General features: G+C 45.1%; 2 protein-coding genes across 3 annotated transcripts in view; both read left to right on the top strand.

Annotated features, from left to right (window-relative positions):
- Positions 1-1,933: 1,933 nt before the first annotated feature.
- On the top strand, positions 1,934-14,610 carry TPH1 (tryptophan hydroxylase 1; the record flags this gene model as incomplete). 2 transcript variants are annotated; one of them, XM_079537613.1, is made up of 11 exons in its annotated part: positions 1,934-2,123; positions 5,780-5,917; positions 6,869-7,052; positions 8,529-8,629; positions 9,307-9,374; positions 10,895-11,091; positions 11,592-11,727; positions 12,207-12,333; positions 13,381-13,476; positions 14,015-14,148; positions 14,436-14,610. In XM_079537613.1, the coding sequence occupies 10 exons, from the start codon at positions 5,798-5,800 to the stop codon at positions 14,608-14,610; spliced, it is 1,338 nt and encodes a 445-aa protein (XP_079393739.1). The 2 variants fall into 2 exon arrangements, with proteins under 2 accessions (XP_079393739.1, XP_079393740.1); XM_079537614.1 differs by lacking the exon at positions 1,934-2,123 and adding an exon at positions 4,179-4,247.
- A 2,688-nt stretch (positions 14,611-17,298) lies between these two features.
- The window catches only part of SERGEF (secretion regulating guanine nucleotide exchange factor), a gene marked incomplete at both ends in the record, with an annotated part of 126,909 nt that continues 124,729 nt past the window's right edge, over positions 17,299-19,478 (top strand). Inside the window, 3 exons of the mRNA XM_079536889.1 lie at positions 17,299-17,322; positions 18,359-18,497; positions 19,147-19,302. Coding sequence (XP_079393015.1) covers positions 17,299-17,322; positions 18,359-18,497; positions 19,147-19,302 — 319 coding nt within the window. The remainder of the gene's footprint in view (positions 17,323-18,358; positions 18,498-19,146; positions 19,303-19,478) is intronic.

Genomic DNA, 19,478 nt, shown 5'->3' with positions numbered 1-19,478 from the left:
GCTCAGGTCATGCTGCTGGAAATGCAGTATTTACCCATCCTCTCTAAGCTACGTGCAGAGTTGCAGTACGTAGGTCGATGTGCCAAATTTCCCTCTTGGCTTTCCCCAGCCCTGGCTCATGGCTGTGGTTGGACTGAAGCCGTTTGCTATAATAAAAATGGGAATTTTTGCTGACTTGCACTCTCCCAGAGATCTGTCACTCCCTGCACGTTTAACCTGAGGTTGCTTGGCCAACAATGAGCAGATTTAAAAAACCAAACAACAAAAGCAGCATAGAGAGCTCTTTCAGGATTTTGGTTCCCCATCAGACAACAGTTTTGTTTGAAAAAGAAGATTAGTGATAACATTCACTGGTGAAAGCATGGCAGAACCTGGTTTCTCCCCTGCCCCAAAGAGCATCCTAACTAGCTGATGGGAGAATTCCCCTGTTGAAAGCTGAGGCTTTTAGATCTGTGCATTTTCAGACAAAATTGAAAAGTTTTTTGATTTTGTATCTGTTGAACTCCCAGCCATGAAAAAAAAAACAAAGATCTGAAACATAATGATAAGTTTTCTCTTTTAAGTCAAAGGTTGGGATACTGAGGATCAGATCAGAAAGTGAATGGAAATGAGTGCTGCTGGTTAGGTGTTGTTATGATCCATGCTTCGTGAAGATGAAAATCAAGTAGAAGAAAATGAGTTAGATTTTCAGGCACCAGGACATGAATGACAGCATCTATAAAACACGAGCAGAATATGAAGATGTGTAAAAGCTGAACTGAAAAGAAATGACTCCTTCCAGCACTTGAAAGGAGATTATAATTAGGAGGAGGAAGAACAACTTTTCACATGGTCTGATAGAGATAGGACAAGGGGGAGTGGCTTTAAGCTAAGAAAGGGGAGATTGAGGTTAGATGTCAGGAGTAAATTCTTTCCTCAGATGGCAGTGAGGCACAGGCTGCCAGGGAGGCTGTGGATGCCCATCCCTGAAGGGTGGATGCCCCTTCAAAGCCAGGCTGGATGGGGCCTGAGCAGCCTGAGCTGGTGGGGGCAACCCTGCCCACAGCAAGGGGGCTGGGACAGGCTGGGGCTGAAAGGTCCCTTCCAACCCAAACCACTTTATCATTCCGTGACTGGTGGGCATCTTCAGGAAATGACTGAACTCCCTCTCTTCATTATTAGTTCTGGCAAATTTAGGACTTTTTAAATAGTTTCAGAGGAATGCATGATGATGTTCATCTTCACTCTTCCCTGTGACTTCCATAGTGCTTGCCAAAATGCTCTGTGGTTCTTGGATATGACTTGTTAATTAATGGAAAGACAGAGGGTTGTGATTAGAATGTGTTTTGGCTTTTTTTTTTTTTTTTTTTTTCCTGGGGAAGGTAGTTATGATAAGGGCAGACTTAGTATTAAATCGTATTAAACCTGTTTTGTTCAAGGATTTAAAACTTTATACCTTTCTCAGAAAAAGGTATAAAGTGGCCACATTGCCTCAGGCAAATGCTCTAGTTGGAAAGGGAGATGGCTGGACCAGTGAAGCCCAGAGGATGGCTGAAGATGTTTCTATCCCAGCAGTGATGCTGTAAAATTACCACGTTGGAGATTAGAGCACTTTCTCCTGCCAGTCAGGGAGAAGGGGTAATTCACACTGGTGACCTTGATGGGATTGAGCCTTAGGGCTCACTGATTCTCTCCTTCAGTGCTGCAGCATCCAAGCTGTTAATCCCATTTTTCAGCAGAAGATTAACATCTGCAGCTCATTTCTCTTCTGATTTTCCTTGGCTCTTGCCACATCAGTTACGATGAGTGGTTTTGTTGAACAAAATCACCCTCTCATTCTGTCTCTCTCTTTCCCCTAGCACTGGAGCATTCAGGAACCCCTGCGCTGCATTGGGTTTTTGTTTTCTTTCTTTGTTTTAATCTCCACAGACCACCTCTCTCCCAGGGTTGGTGAATGGAAAGCTTGTCCTGTGTCTGGAAAGATGTAACAGCTGAGATGAGCCCCTACTTATTTTACCTATGCCCTATGGAGAGCTCTTCCCCGTGGGAGGAAAGGAGATGTGGCACTGAAGGTTTATGTTGGTCCGTTTCACAGAACAGCAAAAAAAGGAAAGTCTCTTTACTATCAAGGGCAAAGCCTGGATGTGCGACAGCCTCTCTCAACTCTTATCAGCCTAAATGTTTCCCTATGCATTTATCTACAACTGCGTTCCTGGAGCTATTTCCATGAAGTGCCAAGAAGGCATGGGACTTCTCTCTCTGCCACCCCCTCTCACTTGGAGCCAGAGGCTGCTGAGGAAAGGAGGATTCATTTAACAGGAGGAATTACGAGCGGATAATGTAATTGAAAGCCAGCTCTTGGAGCATTCACGGTTGTTCGGTGCCAGTGTGACAGGTCTCATGGCAGCCCTGCTTGACAAAACGTTGCCTTGCAAAACGGTGATCAGCTTGACCCACTTCTGAGCAGGGTCAGACCTGCACTTGATCCTCAGGTGCCGATTATCTGTCTGGAGGGCTTTGCATGTATGAGAGGCTATATGTGAGAAATCTCTGGTGGGCTTAAAAAAACGAAAATAAAAATCACAGTATTGCCTTCTCCTGTGACACAAGGAGAGGGCTGTTTCCCTGTGCCCCAAGTTCTCTTTGTCCTCCCCAATTCCTTCCTGCTGCAGGGTCCCTCAAGGCTTCTAACATCCTGCTGAGAGCCTGTGGCCTCTCTCCGTGTCAGTGCTCCTGTTCAGCAGCTCCTGTTCAGCTCTATGCCAGTTCGGATGCTTTCGGGGTCACTCTTTACCTCCTAGGGTGAGATGGGCAGCACTGCAAATGTGGTAATATTCTTTGCGCTGCACTCTACGCTTACCTGCTGGTGGCTTTGCTGTGCCATGTTGCTCTTCTCTGTCGTGGGGGCCAAGGCTACTGTTCTGACATAGTAGGTTATGCTGCTGGCTTTTGAGTGAAACACAGTTCTCATCCCAAGTGATCTGTGTGTGCACAGGACCTGGAAGCCAATTGTGGAGAGCAGAGCAGGCTCCAGTGAGCACCCAGTGAGGGCAGGCTATAATTGAGTCAGTTCATGCTGCACGCTTCTGCCTTTTCAGATCGTAGAGCATCAGCTGTGGTCAGTGAGGGCTTCTTGCTCAACCAGTGAGCTGAGTTTAATCAGTTCCACGAGATTCTGGGTGCCCAGGTTATCGTTTTATGTAATGAGCTGTTTTCATGTTAGGTTAAATTTCCTTGGCTGTTGCTGTGCTGCTTGCCTTGAAGCAGCTGTTGGAGAAAAAAGCACAGTTAAAGCGGTCTGAACTCAACTGTCTTCTGACAGTTCTGAGGAAATGAGAACTGTATTTTGTGTTTTCTTTGGAAATACTATGAGGGATGAGCTCAGCATTTTGATAGAAAAGAAAACAGGGGCAACGGAGCTGGCTGCTGTCAGGGAGCACCCAGCCAGTAAAAGATGCTCACCTGCATCTGCAGGGCTACCCAGGGCGTAATGCCAGCAAGTTACAGCAGAGTGATGCCAGTCCTTGTTGCTGTGTGTGATGGGTCAGGGAGAGCCAGTGGAGCAGTCATCTATCACAAGCACCTTCCTGAGCCTTGTTTGCAGATTCATGATGAATATCGTATCTCATATGTTTAAGATTCTGCATAAAGGTGATATGAACTGTTTGCTTTTTGAGTCAGCTTGTATGATGGGGTGAAATGTTCAGCGAGCAAGAAGGGAAACCGTCTGGTGTAGAGCTAAGACATAAAGAAAATGCAGTACTGTGTGCTGTATGAAAAGGAAAATCGAGGCACCCGGTCATGAAATGTATCCTGTTCCCAGCTGGAATAGGTTGGCTTTTCCAGCTTCATTGCAACTTAGGGCCGTGCTCATTCAGTCCTGCAGTGTTGGAGGGCTGCACCCCTAAAGCCTCTGAGGGGTTTCGCTCCCGGGGAGCGCTTTGCCTTCAGCTGAGTAGCGCAAATCCCCTCGTTCCACGTCTGACCCGAGAGCAAACAGCGGGCACGGGCGCACGCAGGGTGCGATGAGGGAGTGGGAGAGGAAGGAGGGAAAAACCACGGCGGGCTCTCGCAGCCCTCGCCGGGCGGCCCCTCCCGCCCCCGCCTCCTCCTCCGCCCCGCGCGGGGGGATTAGGGCCGGCTCTCCCCTCCATAAAGCGGCCGCCCGGCCGGCCCTGCCCATCCCGTCGCAGGGCGCCATGCAGGCCGTGCCCCGGCGCGGCGGTTCTCTGGAGGGGGCGCCGTGCCCGCGGGAGGCCGGCGGGCAGGTGAGCTGCGCGGGGCGGGCGGGCCGTGCTGCCCTGGGACGGAGGTCCGAGCGGGGCTGGGGGCGGCCCGTGCTTCTGGAGGAGACAGGGGAGAGGCATGTCGGCACGGGTCGGCGGTACGGCACGTGGAGGAAAAAAATCAAACGGGCAACAAAAAACAGCTTGGCAAAGGCTTGGGTCTCTTGTCAGAGCAAAACTGCGAAGATCTTCGGTGGGGCTGAAAAACGCGCCTGTAAGGTGATGCTGAGTTGCAGCCACCTGTAGGGTCACATGTCTTCATCCTTCCCTGCTAGGAAGGGTGTGAGGAGTGCAGCGAGAAAGCAGCCAGCTGCGTAAGGAGTACGGGTAATGGCAATCTGTGACAAATACCCGTTTGAAAGGTGTTCTGGTGTTCAGCTTTCAGCTCTGCAATGTACTTTCCTTTAGACAGGTGCTTTTGGGTAATTTTAAATGTTGGATACCTACCGATACAAAGAACTGAGCCGCAGCACGTAATGCTAAGTATCCATCCTATGGGGAGTGATGTTTTCCTGGGGGGGAAAGGGAAGAGATTGCTATGGGCTTCAGGAGGAGCAGTTTTTATCCAGAAAGCACTTAATAGCTTTTTGAACTTGAAAGGCCCTCTTTGCGTGCTTTCATGAAGGCAAGTCATGTTGATGCCAGGTCAGTTAATATAGCACAATAATGATTCCTCGCCACCATACCCTCCTAAGGGCTGGTAAGTGATGGCACACGAAGGCAGGGTGTCAGGCATGATTAGAGCTCAGTTACTGATAGGGAATATAGTGAAACTGGAGAAGTTGCTTTTGCGTTTGCATTTGCTCTGGTCCTGCACCAACATGGTTGCTGCATTAATGCAGACCTGTTAGCAGTCCGTTCTTGTACTAAAAGCCAAAGATTAATGCTGGTTTAGGGTTAAAGGTGCAAATGATGTGCATCTGGCATGGCAGGCATCTGAATTTCTCTTCTGCAATTTGTTCAAATTTATGTTAGAGGTCACTGGTAGAATTTAGTGTAAGGATACTCTGCGTGGTGTTGTGTTTTATTTGTTTGTTTCTTAGAAATGTTGCTTAATAAATGATGTCACCCGACCCTAAGCACAAAGTTAAACTACTAAAATATAAAATAAGAACACGCGTTTTCAGTACGTGTGGTTTGTCCCAGCTGTGCACCTTGTAACGTTACCTGCAGCTATACTAGATCTCATGAGCTGAAGGCAGTGATCCTGAGTGTGGAATCAAACCACCCTGCTTTTTATAAATCATGTTGAATAATTAGCCCCATGGTTTATGCCTTCAAAATCCACTGTGGTTTATGCCTTCAAAATCCACTGTCCATTTATGACGGACACTTCATTGCTTCTACAGCAGCATCATCCAAGTGGGGTTAGGTTTAAACAAAGAGCAGTGTCTGCACTTGGGGAAAGCTAATAACCCATGTATTGTGGGGTTTTGGTTTTTTCTTTTCTGCCTGGAGTAGCCCTGCTCAGCACCTATTCCTTGTGATTCAGATCCTTGTTTGTTTACATGTAGCTAAATAAGTCCAACTACATGATGATTGAAGATAATAAAGAGAACAAAGACCACGTGCCTGAAAGGGGAAGAACTGCCATCATTTTTTCCTTGAAGAATGAAGTCGGAGGCCTTGTAAAAGCTCTAAAACTCTTTCAGGTATGCAATAATTATATTTCTATAACGGATCTACTTTTTGTTTATTATTTTAAAGGTAGGTTTGGCACACAGTGGAATTAATTACATCTGTTTATTAAGGATGTGATTCCTAACGTGCCTCCCGTTTTGCACCCAAAATTATCCACAAACGTACACGTATGCCTCAGAAGTTGGATGCTGGCTCAATGTCTTAAAAACTCTTCTGCACTTAACAAAAAATTGGAACAGATTCCTCTTGTTCCTTCACGAAAAAGGATTGCACTCATTGTTTCTGCTGCATATAAGAAGTGGACGTGCTGATGATACACACCTGGGGTGCTGATGAGCTGCCTGCAGTGCTGCTGTCACTCTGCCTGGCTGGACTGAAGGTGGCAGAGGTAGTGCAGCAGTCCCACTGTGCTCCTTTGACTTTCCTTGCTGTCCTGCAGGGAACGTGGCACTGTTACTGTGCTATCATTTGGCCCTGCCTGTCTGAGCCTGGGGGTTGCTGCATGATCCTGGTGTAAGACGTATGATTAAATCGTTTTTCAAATAAAAGAAAAGTGAAGTTCATGTCTGGAAAATGACTGCTTTTAAATCCTTTGCTTGTGAGATAATTCCATGGCAATGTGATTGGCATTGTTGTGGATTTCCTAGACCAAGTCACTGATCAGCTTCCTATGGACAGGATGAAAGAAAAAAGGTCTGTGAAATTAAACATCCTTAGTGTGTTTCTCTTCAATGAAATGAAACCAAAAGAACTCAAAGTCTTTCATTTTCTTTGGAATAGGTGGCTTTTTAAAAATCAGTTTCACCACTAGCAAAAACCAGGCTACTACCAGGAGAGCCAATTAACTAAAATACCTTCATGTAGATGGTGAATATGCTGTGTCAGCAGAATACTTTTGTTTTTAAAGAATGAAATTTAGATTTTAGTCGTTCTGCTTGAAAACATTACCTCTTAAAAAACAGGAAAAGCATGTGAACCTGGTGCACATCGAGTCACGGAAATCCAAGAGACGAAATTCAGAGTTTGAAATCTTTGTTGACTGTGACAGTAATAGAGAACAACTGAATGAGATCTTCCAGCTCCTCAAATCCCACGTCAGCATCGTCTCTATGAACCCAGCAGAGCATTTCAATGTGCAGGAAGATGGTAAGTACAGGGGGCAGCGCTGGTAAAGAGAAGGCATTACTGCTCTTCTCAGTGTGCTAATTTGAAACCTTTTTACTTTGTATGTGCACATGCATAGTGCTATGGGTAGCTCCAGACAGCTATGGGTAGCTGTCAGGTTTGTATTTCTGTGCCATCGCTGCATGGTTTGGTTGACACGAGCAGGGCTTTGTTGCCTGGTGTCTTCTAGAAGAGCTGGCTGTTTGGCCATCTGCTCTCCTGGCTTTTCTCAGCACAGTATAACTGTTGTAAGTGGGGGTCCCTGCACCAGCAGAGGCTGATGCAAGCCACTGTGATGTTGCCACATTCAGGCAGAGTCTGACTGAGGGCTGGGCTGGTGCTCCACGACATCAGAGGTGGCATACTGATATACACCAGTTAAATTCAGGTACTGGACAGTGTGGGAGATGGGTTCTGCCATTTCCTCATGCAGCTCTTGACTTAAAGACTTTTTTTAAAACGTTTTTCATAATATGTGGTTGCTTATATCAGTGTGAAAGAGAAGGTGGCTTCTCCAAAGTAATTGGAGATGCTTCAAATCTTCTTCATATTTGCTCTTAGACGATGAAGTGCTCAGAACTCGGGGCAGCACAAAATCAGTGTCATATTTTTCTCAGCCACCATGCTTGGCACAGGCTAGTAGGCATGGAAAGGGAAGATCTGGTGTCTGCTGGGTAAAAGTTTCTTATTCTAGCTCTAGGAAAGGAGAATCTCAATCTGAACAATTTCCCCATCCTTGCTAAGGAAACTGAGGAGCATTAGGAGAGAAAAAAATCCTTTGGTAGTTACAGTGTATTAGCAGCTGTGCCAAGAACTTGTTAAAAGCTTTTTGACTAAAAACCAAAACAACACCAAAAATCGCCTCCAAAGAAATGAACCCCAAAAATCCTCAGTAGTGAAATTAATTATGCGTCTCTCTGAGGCTACATGGCTGAAGCTGCCTCCTTCTTTTCCTCTTCCCTCTGTAAAGCCTGATGTTTCTGGAGCACATATGCACAGAGCAGCGTTTCTTGCCAGTGAAGCAGGATGGGAGGACTCTAACCTTCTCCACTCTGTCCAAGGACTGCATGAAAATCAGTTCTCTTACTCCTTTATGTGCTTTGTGCCCTGGAAGGCTGTGCACAAGGAGGTCTTTGCTCCGTGGCAGCCATTAGCTGCCGCTCTAACATTAATACTAACAACAGTCAGGGCCACTGAGAACCCATATTAACTGTTTCCTCCCCAAATCTTCTGATTTGGAGTATGCTGTGCAGTCTGTGGGCAAACTGGCAGTGACAGAGGAGGAAGTATGAACTGGAGGCTGGTGCCAGATAGGCAGCAGGCTCCCTTGTCCTGTTTGTAACCCTTTTAATTTATAGATTTTGCCTGTAACCGCCATAGCCAGACTTGAAAGTAGCATTTCCTCCGTCAGCACGCTTGGCATTATTAATAACCTTGTGGATTCCATGCGTTCCATAGAGATGGAGAACATTCCCTGGTATCCAAAGAAGATCTCAGATTTGGATAAGTGTGCAAACCGAGTGCTGATGTACGGGTCCGATTTGGATGCCGACCATCCAGTAAGTATCTTACCCCTTCCATGCACAACGCTCAGTGAAAAGTACATTGTGGAACTTGCTTTTAAAACATGAAGCGTTTCCTCCTCTCTCTTGTTCCCTCCGCAGTGTCTCTGGGGGTCTAAGAACCTTCTCGTGGGGGTTTCATGTCTTTTCCTAGTTCAGGCAGGGCTGATACTGAATGTGGCTCCTATGCCTTTCTGTGAAGCTTGCTCATGTAGAGGAGACTGGGGCTGGGCCCTGAGCAGTCACATAAGTACAAAAACAAAATGCTGTTGTGAGACAGGCTTGGTTTTTCCTCTCTATTTCTTCCTTACTACAGGTGGAGCAAACTAATTAGAATTTGCACAGTACAAATGGACAATTTCTTTCGTAATTTGAAATAAGCAAGAAAGTGACCAAGTTTGTGTATATGCTAACGTGTCTAAAAGGAGCCTTGTCTTCTGAATATATACTGCATGCATAAAACGACTGATATTTGCTTTGAATTGACATATTTGCTTATTTTACAGTTAATAAACATTTTGATCTACAGCTATGAGGTTCCTCTCCATCTTATATAGTATACTTTAATATTTACCACTGAAGAACTTTCAAGTATCTTGCTTTAAATTAACTTATATACTACAGCTTGAAAACCCATTTAACTTTGCTTTTTCTTTCCTCCTTGCTCTCCCCAGGGTTTCAAAGACAATGTCTATCGTAAGAGGCGAAAGTATTTTGCAGACTTGGCTATGAACTACAAGCAGTAAGTTCAACTTCTTCCAGCGAAAGCCATCTAGGTGCTTTGAAATAGCAACAGAGTGGACTGGTACATGTTCCGTGGGCTCAGATCTCACTGAGATATACTTGTCTCAGGAATCAGAGCTAGAAGGATAAAGTGAAGGGAGATTTAATGCAAGATTTAAAGGTTGATCTAGGTAATGCAAGATTAAAAGGTAGATCTAGGCCACCTTACAGCTTCCTGGGTCTCTAGTCAGTCTGAGAATCAGCTCATGGCTGCATGGGCATTGTGGTATCTGTGGCAGCACTAATCCCCAAACGGGCAGCAATGTCAGCATGGGCTTCCTGCAGTGGGGTGTGTTAAGGCACTGGGTTCTCTCCCCCCTTTTCTGGAAATGGGCGTAGCAAAGGAAGGGAGTGGGCAGCACATCTACACAGCTGTCTGTCCAGGACATGCATACGCTGCCAGGGCTGATCTCCTTTGCAAAGGAGAGGAAGGGGAGGAAAAGTTGCTAGACAGCCCATTGACCACGGAGTTATAAACTCTCTGGGCAAATGTTAATACTTGAGTTTTATTTCCTGGTTTAGAATAGAGCATGCGATGCGTAGATAAGAATTCTGTGAAATGGAATTCAAAGAGCTTCTGTCTTTAGAGATTCTGCTTGGGGGAGGGAGCTCTTAAAGCTGGAGGAGTTTCAGAGCCCAGCACTAAGCATTTTTTTCTGAACATGTTTTTTGCATTACTGTTGCCTGTGTGAATATTGACACCAAATTCCTCAACTGGGAATGACTTAGAAATGGCAGATATCTAAAGCTTCATGGCTCTCTGTGTTCATGCAGCTGGCCACCACAGCATGCAGGCAGTTACTGCAGATGTGTTGTTAACAGAGCTTTTTTTGGGAAAGCAGCAGCCGTGCTGGTTATCTGGCTGGCAGTGGAGGCAATGTATGACACTCCAGTTGCTTTCAGCAGCCTTCAAATCACAGCCTTGCTCTAATCTACTTTAATCAAGATCTTAAGGGTTGATTAGGATGGACCACAGTCGATATGTTCAGGCATACACTTGTCTCCTCTGCACGGCAGCATGATTTTTACCTAACATGCATGTTTAGTTTCTTCCACTTAATGTGCTGCTAATTTAGGGGATTATCTTTTCCTAAAATAAATAAAAAAAGATAGTGGAAAGTTACTGTATACAGACAGAGAGATACTACAAGGAAGAAGATGTGTTCCCAGCTCCCAAAACAAAAGATTTTGCAGTTACTGTTTGAACACTTAAGAAACTATTTACACAACTGAAGCTTTCAGACCCCCGTGAAATCAATGCAAGGATTGCTATCTGTTGATTTAGGTGGAAGAGTGAGCAGGCCTAAAAGTTCTCCAGGGCACAGACCTGATCTTACCCGTGTACTTGACAGTGTAATGAAATCTTAAGCTTGACCAGCTGTCCCAGCCATATGAATGTTGAACAATAATAGTAAGTAAATGAGTCATCCTTATAAGCCATTTACCAAGGAATGTCCCTTTGTCCTCATCTCCTTGTAGTGGTGACCCAATTCCCAAGATTGAATTCACAGAGGAGGAGATCAAGACTTGGGGGACTGTGTACCGAGAGCTTAACAAGCTTTACCCAACTCATGCCTGCAGAGAGTACCTTAAAAACTTGCCGTTGCTCACCAAATACTGTGGGTACAGGGAAGACAATATCCCCCAGCTGGAAGATGTGTCCCGGTTCCTGAAAGGTAGGGTATTAGTTTTCTCTCACATGGAGAAGAACTAAAGTCATTGCAAATCACACTGTTACTATGTGGGCACAAAAAAAAGATTCTTGGTTTTGGCTGGGAAACCTAAAAGCAAAATGTTTGCTTGTATTCATTCTGGTCATTTAAGAGGCTTTTTGGCCTCTCTGTTTTTAATGTATTATGTCCTGAATATATGCAGTGATGGTTTGGGGGGCCATGCTAACTCTAAAGAGACTTAGGACTGGTTAAAGTGATACCTAACTGTATTCTGTTGGTTGTAGGCATGAAATCTTAAGAAATCCACCTACGCAGAGGTAGGGACACTTCTACTGAATGTTGGCCATCCTCAAGATTAGGCCTAAATTTTCTAGTCATGCCTATTTTTTTCATGTGCTCTTAAGCCAAAGTAGTGATGTGGATCTTACCCCATTTGTAGCAGAGATGGGAACGTTATGGACTTCTACTTTAAACTAACATATATTTTCTCCACTCCTTTTTAGAGCGCACAGGTTTCACCATTCGCCCTGTTGCTGGGTATCTGTCACCCAGAGACTTCTTGGCAGGATTAGCATTCAGAGTTTTTCACTGCACTCAGTATGTTAGACACAGCTCGGACCCTCTCTACACACCAGAGCCGTGAGTAGAATGAAACGTGTGTTTCTGAGTATTGCTACCCAATACCAAGCTACTTAAAATCTGTTCAAGAATACCAGCAAGAAAACTTATTTTCGAAGGTGCTGAAGACTTCAGTCTTCACGCTGAATGTAGTGATGTTTTAGCATACTCAAGTGCCACCTCCATAAGCATGGGATTTTCAGAAGGAGAGCATGTAATTGAAGGACTCTAGCAGTTGTCATCGTGGGCAGTTTAAAGTTCAGTTGGAACTGTGTTCTTAATACTAGACACCTTCATCTGAAAACTGGAGCAGCTGTACTTCTGTAGAAATGGTGTGATGTGCTTTTAGCTAAACCTGATTTGATGCTTCTTTGTATTTGGGATATTATTCAGATAATGAAGTTTCACACAAGACGCTGTTTAGTGGTGCTACTTTTTCTCTCCATCACAAAGAAAGATGAGTTTTCTTTTTTTTTTTTTTTTTTTTCCCTCTTTTCCAGTGATACCTGCCATGAGCTCCTAGGCCATGTCCCTCTTTTGGCTGAACCCAGTTTTGCTCAGTTCTCCCAGGAAATTGGTCTTGCATCACTTGGGGCATCAGATGAGGCTGTCCAAAAACTGGCAACAGTGAGTGTTTCAGTGCCCAGTGATCCCACTTAAAGCTTGGCGCTTCATTCAGCTGATCCCTCTAGCTCTAATTAATGTGGAGATTCATTTCAACATTAGCTGCACCAGCTGCTAGACCTGACTCTTAGCTTTAGAGCATAGAACAAGTTTCCATGCTAGGCAAAAAATACATTTTAAGAAAGATGTGACAGGTATTTTTCTTACTTCACTTAGGTCAAGTAAGTATGCAACTTCTAGGGGTAGATAACTTCTTCCAGCTTGAAATTCTGTGGTCTGTTTCCTCCAGAAAATATCTTTCTACTTCTGAGAACATAGATTAGATATAAAAACACTGAACTGTTACTTTAATGTGTAAAATGAATTGAAATGTTGTGTTTTCACTGAATGTGAAACTAGCACTCGGTACATTTCAGCCGAGAAATTCAAATAAATAACACAAACTCATCTTAGTTCTGGGATAACAGTTTCTTGATACATTGACAGAAATACTGAAACGTGAAAACTTTACATGAAAAATAATTGATTCCAGCTACAAAAGAACTGCCAGTCATAGCTAGTGGTAAAGCTTCTCCTACCTTTAGTGAGACCAGAAGTAAAGCATCTAAGAAAATGGCATTCCTTGCCACATACCTGCAGGAGTCCTGAACATCAGGAAACTGAACATCTTTAACATTTTAGACCACTAAGGAACAACCTGTATTGGATTGATGCTTTCAATTGTTAAGGTCCTGTCTATCTAGTGTTTCTTTTAAGCCGAATCTCTCATATCATTACAGTGCTTCTCAAAACAGATTAAATTGCCACATTTCTACTGGGATGAGCAGCTTCTGTCCCAGCTATGTCATCAGACTTTCTTATTAGAAGCGCATAATCCTGTGGTTCTTCTCTCTTCTATTTAGGTTCCCTTCGCTTTAGATATCTGAGAATGATAACCAAGTAATGACTTGCAGGTGTTTGATACTTCCTGAGAGTAGAAGAGCCCCCATCCAGTTCACCACAAAACCTTTGCTGAAGGATAAATTTATTTTACTCCCTTCTCTGTTTCAGTGCTACTTTTTCACTGTAGAGTTTGGCCTGTGCAAGCAAGAGGGACAGCTAAGAGTTTATGGGGCTGGCTTGCTCTCTTCTATTAGTGAGCTCAAGGTAAGAATATCCACGGCTTACCTCCCTCTTTACTTGGCTCATACTTGAGTATTTTTGTCGCTGTTCTGCCATGTTTATTTATCAGGTATAATTCTTAAAAATATTTATTCTGAAAATACCTACTGTGGGGATGACTTTTAGGTGAGTTCACTGGGGTTAGTCACAGGGCATGTGCTTTTGGGTATGTGCTGAGCAGCTCCTGTGTCCTTCTGAGGAAGCAGAATGGATGATTGATGTATGTTCAGTTCCAAGTAACCTGTTTTCAGAAAAAGACTCTACTGTTTTAACCAGATTCTGAAAATACTGTTCTTGTTTAAAAGCAGCTTTGACCTGTATTGGCAGAACACAATCCTTTAGAGATAACGTTTGTTATGCTTAAGCCATTGTTCAGCTGCAGACATGTTTTAAGAGGCAATGCACTAAATGTGGTCTCACCTCATCTTTTTTTTAATTCACTTTTTAATCTGTATCATCTTCCTTGTGGATTCTTTCGGTGGCGATATTCCTCTGGCACGTGATAACACATGATGTTACTTAGCACTCGCTCTCTGGCAGTGCCAAAGTCAAGCCTTTTGATCCAAAGATCACCTGCAAGCAAGAATGCCTCATTACAACTTTCCAGGAGGTTTACTTTGTTTCTGAAAGCTTTGAAGAAGCAAAGGAGAAGATGAGGTATGCTTTTTCTTGACTTCCTGTGTTTCTCAGAGGCAGCACCAGATCCTTTCATTCTTATCACAATTTTATAATAACCTTTTATGGGGCTGGAAAGCTGAGTTTAATATTTAATTGGTCTCCCATGTACTGGATGGGAGAGATGATGAACTTCGTAGTAATTATAATGATCATTAAGAAAGTAAGTGATTTGAAAAGTCATTACTGATACTGACTGCACACAGAGGATACATTTGTCTTCTGGTTAAACTTCCTCTTTTTTTTTTTTTTTTTTTTTGCTTTAATAGAGAGTTTGCAAAAACCATCAAACGTCCATTTGGCATGAAGTACAATCCATATACTCAAAGTGTGCAGATCCTGAAAGACACCAAGAGCATTGCCAGTGTGGTGAATGAGCTGCGTCATGAGCTGGACATTGTCAGCGATGCCCTCAGCAAGATGGGCAAGCAGCTGGAAGTTTAACATTCCCATCATTCGCGTTGTGCGCTCAGCAACTCTTTCTTTTCCCCACTTGTCTCTTTCTAGGCACGTAACGTCTTGTATGCAGAACTTTCCTTTACTAATGGAAGAGTGAATAGCCCGTAAAGATAATCACTTTAACTCACTTTAACTTATTTTTCTGTTTAAAGTCCCTTACAGAATGTATTTCCTTCACCTCCATTCCCTGCAGATAAAGTCCTGGTGTTGCCTTGGAGAAGCTAGCAGAGGAAGAGAGAAATCACTAGGCTGGAGCAAAACTGTGGTCTGTGGATCAGGGCTAGGATCAGATGCTTCAGAGAGTGGCTCATGAGGCAACTGTAGAACAATTTGGCACAGGGAAATGTCTTTCTGATGCTAGTAGCCTATGTTGCTAATTTTGCAGTAGTGTAGACCTCATAACATAGAAGCTATAGTAATCAGTGCTTCTTAGTCTGTGCTATTAAGTTTAAATGTTCCGGTTCAGAACTTGAATGATTACAGCTCAGGTACCGGGACACAAATATCTGGAAGTTTGTTATGACAAAATGGAGGGGTCATATCTCCCTTTCATAGGGATCATTCTTGCTCCCAAAGAGTTGCAGCTGTACTGAGTGGCCTGTTTCTAGTAAAACACAGAGGTACAGAGCTATTATGTGAAAGCCTAACTGATTATTTCAGGAGATTTTCTGTCACCTCAAAGAGTTTGGAGTTTTGTTGCTGTCCATGGTGTTACACCTGAGGGAAGACACTAAGGAAATACCATTTGCCTTTTCCCTCGCTGAGTAAATGTAGCCAGGATTGTAGCAAGCCATCAGGTTCTGACTTAGCACAAAGCCTAAAACCATTTCAGAATTACAGTCCTATATCCAAAGTAGTTTCACAGGACTAAGAGAAGCCCAGTGCTAAAGTAACACCAGAATTTAAAAGTTTGTAGTCTCGTAGACATCCCTTTGATTGTTTTATTAACCTTGCAAACTGCATGAAGATAAATTTAGCTTCTTCCTTGCTAGGCCTGAACACTTGTATTCCCCATCAAGCAAATAAGTGAAAGGTAGAAATATTTGATGGAAATCTCCATCCCTGGAGGCATTCAAGGCTAGGTTGGATGGGGTCCTGGGCATTATAATCTGGTGGGTGGTGACTCTGCAGGGGATTAGAAGTGGGTGGTCTTTAAGGTACCTTCCAACCCAATCCATTCTGTGACTGTGATCTTGTGGCTATAAACACAAATATTTATACTTTCAGCTATGAGATTTTATTCTAAAGAACTCTTTATGAATGTTGGGAAGTGGTGTCCTGCTGAATTGTCTGTATAGCATAGCAGTAAAGTTGCCTGATTTCAGGACTGCATATTTCCAAGCATCCTGTAGAGCTGTATGGAGCTGTGCTGTCTGCTGTTGCTGCCAACCCTGTCTATGAAGTTAATTTATGTATGTAGACGGTGTAATAAATTTGAATTGATGATTTGTGGAGTGCGTGCTAGACCCTGGTTCTCCATATGTGGTTCTTACGAGAAAATCCAGCTTGCAACTGTGGAGGTCGCTGGAAAAATTAACTGGAATCTTCAATACGCTGGTCCAAGTCCTTTGGGAATTGGAAAGGACTTTCAAGAACCTCTGTTCTTGGCCCTCCCCTTGTTTCATATGCCTTTCCATAAGCTGCATCTGCTTTGTAAGCCATCTTTCCAAATACATTCACTATTTAAATCCAGTCTAGATAATTCTCCTATGACTTTATTAATCCACCATTGCTATTATTTTTTTTCTAAGAACATTTTGGATGCATGAAAATTGTGGTCTACAGCTTACATTACACTTTTAAATAGATGTTAGGAACTTCCTCGTTCTGAAGAAGAAACCTGTTTGAAGTAGTAAGGGAAGATGTATTGTCTGCTTCTGTGCTAGCAACGACCATTCAGCTGCATTTTAGAAACGATAAGGTTGTTACGGTGTTGGAATACAGGTTTGTGTTACTTGAAATCTTTGAGCTACGCTGTGAGCGGCAGACCTCACACCTGCTGCATTAGCACGGGTACTGCTGGGGAGAGAAACAGGAATGTTGTCTTTATTTGCATCAGTGTAACAAAACATGGCAGCGATGTGCTGCCAGCAATGTAGGGCAGGTGCGTTTTCGCGTTGTTAACAACACGTACCTTCAGCTTCAACATCCAACCCTTCTGGCTAGGTAGAGTATTAACAATTTACATATTTTAAACCGTTGTGGAGGCTTTAAATGTCAACTAAGTAAACGTGTACCATCCTGCTGGGAATGGGTAGAACAGGTAGAATTTTCCTTCACCACTTCAGCAATAAACACAAACCATTCTGACTGAGGCTGCGTGTTTTATACTGCGACAAAGGGGTTTTCTGCACCCGTGCCTTCATTCTCTTGCAAACTGCTTCAGTGAGAAGCGATTTGTCTTCTCCCTTCTAAAGGTTTCCTCGTCTTTCTGCTGCGTGACCGGCCGCGGTGCCCAGCCGGGCTGTCTGGATGCAGCCGGGCTGCTTCGGGCTCCGCGTGAGCAGCACGCAGCCACGACGGCACCGAGCCTTTCCAGGCGCAGCAGCCCAACTGAAGGCGCTGCCTCTCCGACCGCCTCCAGGCGGGCGCCCGTGCTGATCCGCGGCCTCGCCCCGTCCCGTCCCGCCCCGCCTCTTCCTCCCTGGCCGCGGCGAGAAGGGCGCGAGCCCCATGGAGGCGGTGTTGCGCGCGTGGGTAGGTGGGCGCGACGGCTGCCGCCACGAGATGGCGGCGGGAGGAGGGCGAGGGCGTGCGCTGTGCGGCTCCTCCGGCCGGGCTGCGTGCTGCGGGTCTGCCCGGCCTTTGGCACGAGCGGCGTGAGGACGGGCTTTCGAGCCTTGTAGGGCGGGTAAACAGACGGGCTCTGACAGCCGGTGCCCGCTGGTTTGCTGCTTGTGAGGCGGGAGGAGAGCAGCGCGCTGTGCTGCGGGCAGCTGCTGCCGTTCCTTGCCTCGTCCTGAGGGCGCGCGGAGTCCGCACGTGTCGGACCTTCTGAGGAGAATTAGGTGTCTGCCACGCCAGCCAGCGCCGAGAGCAGCCCCTGCCTGGGGTCGGGGCAAGTCCTTCGGGGAGCTCGGGGCAGCAGGCGAGGCGGGCTTGCTCCCACCCGGGGCCTCCACCTGCGGCAGCGCGGGGTGCTGCTCGGGCTCTTGGTCTGCGGTCGTCTCGGTCTTGGAGACCGTAAAGTGGCTGAGAAGCTCCCTGGTGCTTCACCGCCGTGCCGCGTGTGTAAAAGCGTGCCGGCACGTTCTTGTTTTGTCCGCTGTAAGGTAGAAGAATCACTTAATGATGGATAAGTGCTTCTGCTTTGCTGTTTTACGTTCCCGGACGATGCAGCGTGTCGTTCTCACCTCATTTTGGTGCCTTACGCTGGCGCAAACAACACCATTAGCACTGAACAGGTGGCTCTCATTTGTAAGGAGGCGTTCAGCCTTGCCAGGTGTTAGCCTGCAGTCTTAGCAAGCATATTCCTGTATAGAACAGTGATCTATGGGCTGCAAGGGTGGCCTTAGTGGCAGCAGATCTGGGACGGCCCTGCTCTGTAGTTATGAGCGCCTGTGTGATGGCTGTAAGAGTGAAGATTGTCCTTTGGGGGATTTTTGGGAGCAGGTAGTGTCAGGTTAACCCGTGCCATGTTCCCGATCAACCCGGTGGTGCAGGAGGAGAGCTACATGCATCTCTTGTCGTTAACTTTTTTTTCCCCATGTTATTTGTCTGTGTGTGTTTGAAGGGTGCAAACAGCTACGGACAACTTGGCCTTGGTCATAAAGAGGATGTGCTGGTACCTCAGACACTGAAAGATGTTTCCTGCAAATGTCAAGACATCAGGAGCATCACTGGAGGAGGAGGACATTCTGCAGTTATCACTGGTAAGATCATTGCTCTTGCAAGGAGTGCGTGACTTGAACAGCCAGGAGAAAATGTCTTTCCTTTCTGGTGCGGTGCTGCCACCTATATGCTGCTTCTGTTTCTGAGCAAGTATCAATTCTTAGTTGTAAAACAGGCTCCCCCTGGGCCTATCAACTTAATAGTTTGGAGAAATTCCTTTGTTTACTCATCTTCTGTGTCTGTTTAATGACCTTGTGAGGCTAATTTCTAAACCCGTTTGACAGAATAGCTTTTAATACAAAACCGTTACTTGTCCTCTGTTGAGGATGAGGAGGGAAGGAGTCAAATGGGATGTTATTCAATCCGAAGAAGGTAAGGAACAGGAAATAGCATCTGGTCTTCAGAAGGTTCTGCTATATGCCATAGTTAACTACGGGAACAAAGGGGTATGAGCAGGTGTGAATGGTGTGAAATTCTTCTGAGAACAGGTTCTTGTTTTGCTGTATGAGCTGTCCTCCTTGGCTCTTGACATCTGTGCTTACTCAAAGATGTTTCTGGTTCATCAGAAGTAGCTGTCTCTGTGCGATTCAGTGTATTAAATGACACATCATTACTGTCTTTGTTGCAGGATCTCATTGCTTCTCTGTGAATTGAGCATGATTTTGTTGTTTTTTTTTTTAATTGTTCCAGGTGCTGGAGAACTCTTTGTATGTGGCCATAACAAAGAAGGGCAGTTGGGATTGAATCACACAGAAAATGTGCTCTGTTTTACACTGTGCGCTGCCCTGTCTGGCTTCTGTGTGCAAGAAGTGGCCTGTGGCTGGGATTTTACAATCATACTAGGAGGTAAGCCCATATTTGCAGGAGCTGGGGGAGTATGGGGGTGTGGAGAACACGCTGACAGTTCACATTGCTGTTGCTTGTGCACTCACAGGTTTTAAGCTGCTTGAAAGCTATTGTGCGTGAGCTTCAGATCTTAACTGATCATTATGCTGTAAAATCAGAAGTCTGTGGCCTCAGAG

This window comes from Tetrao urogallus, assembly GCF_951394365.1.
Source record: "Tetrao urogallus genome assembly, chromosome: 6".
Taxonomy (NCBI): domain Eukaryota; kingdom Metazoa; phylum Chordata; class Aves; order Galliformes; family Phasianidae; genus Tetrao; species Tetrao urogallus.
This window is presented reverse-complemented; position numbering and strand designations above follow the sequence as displayed.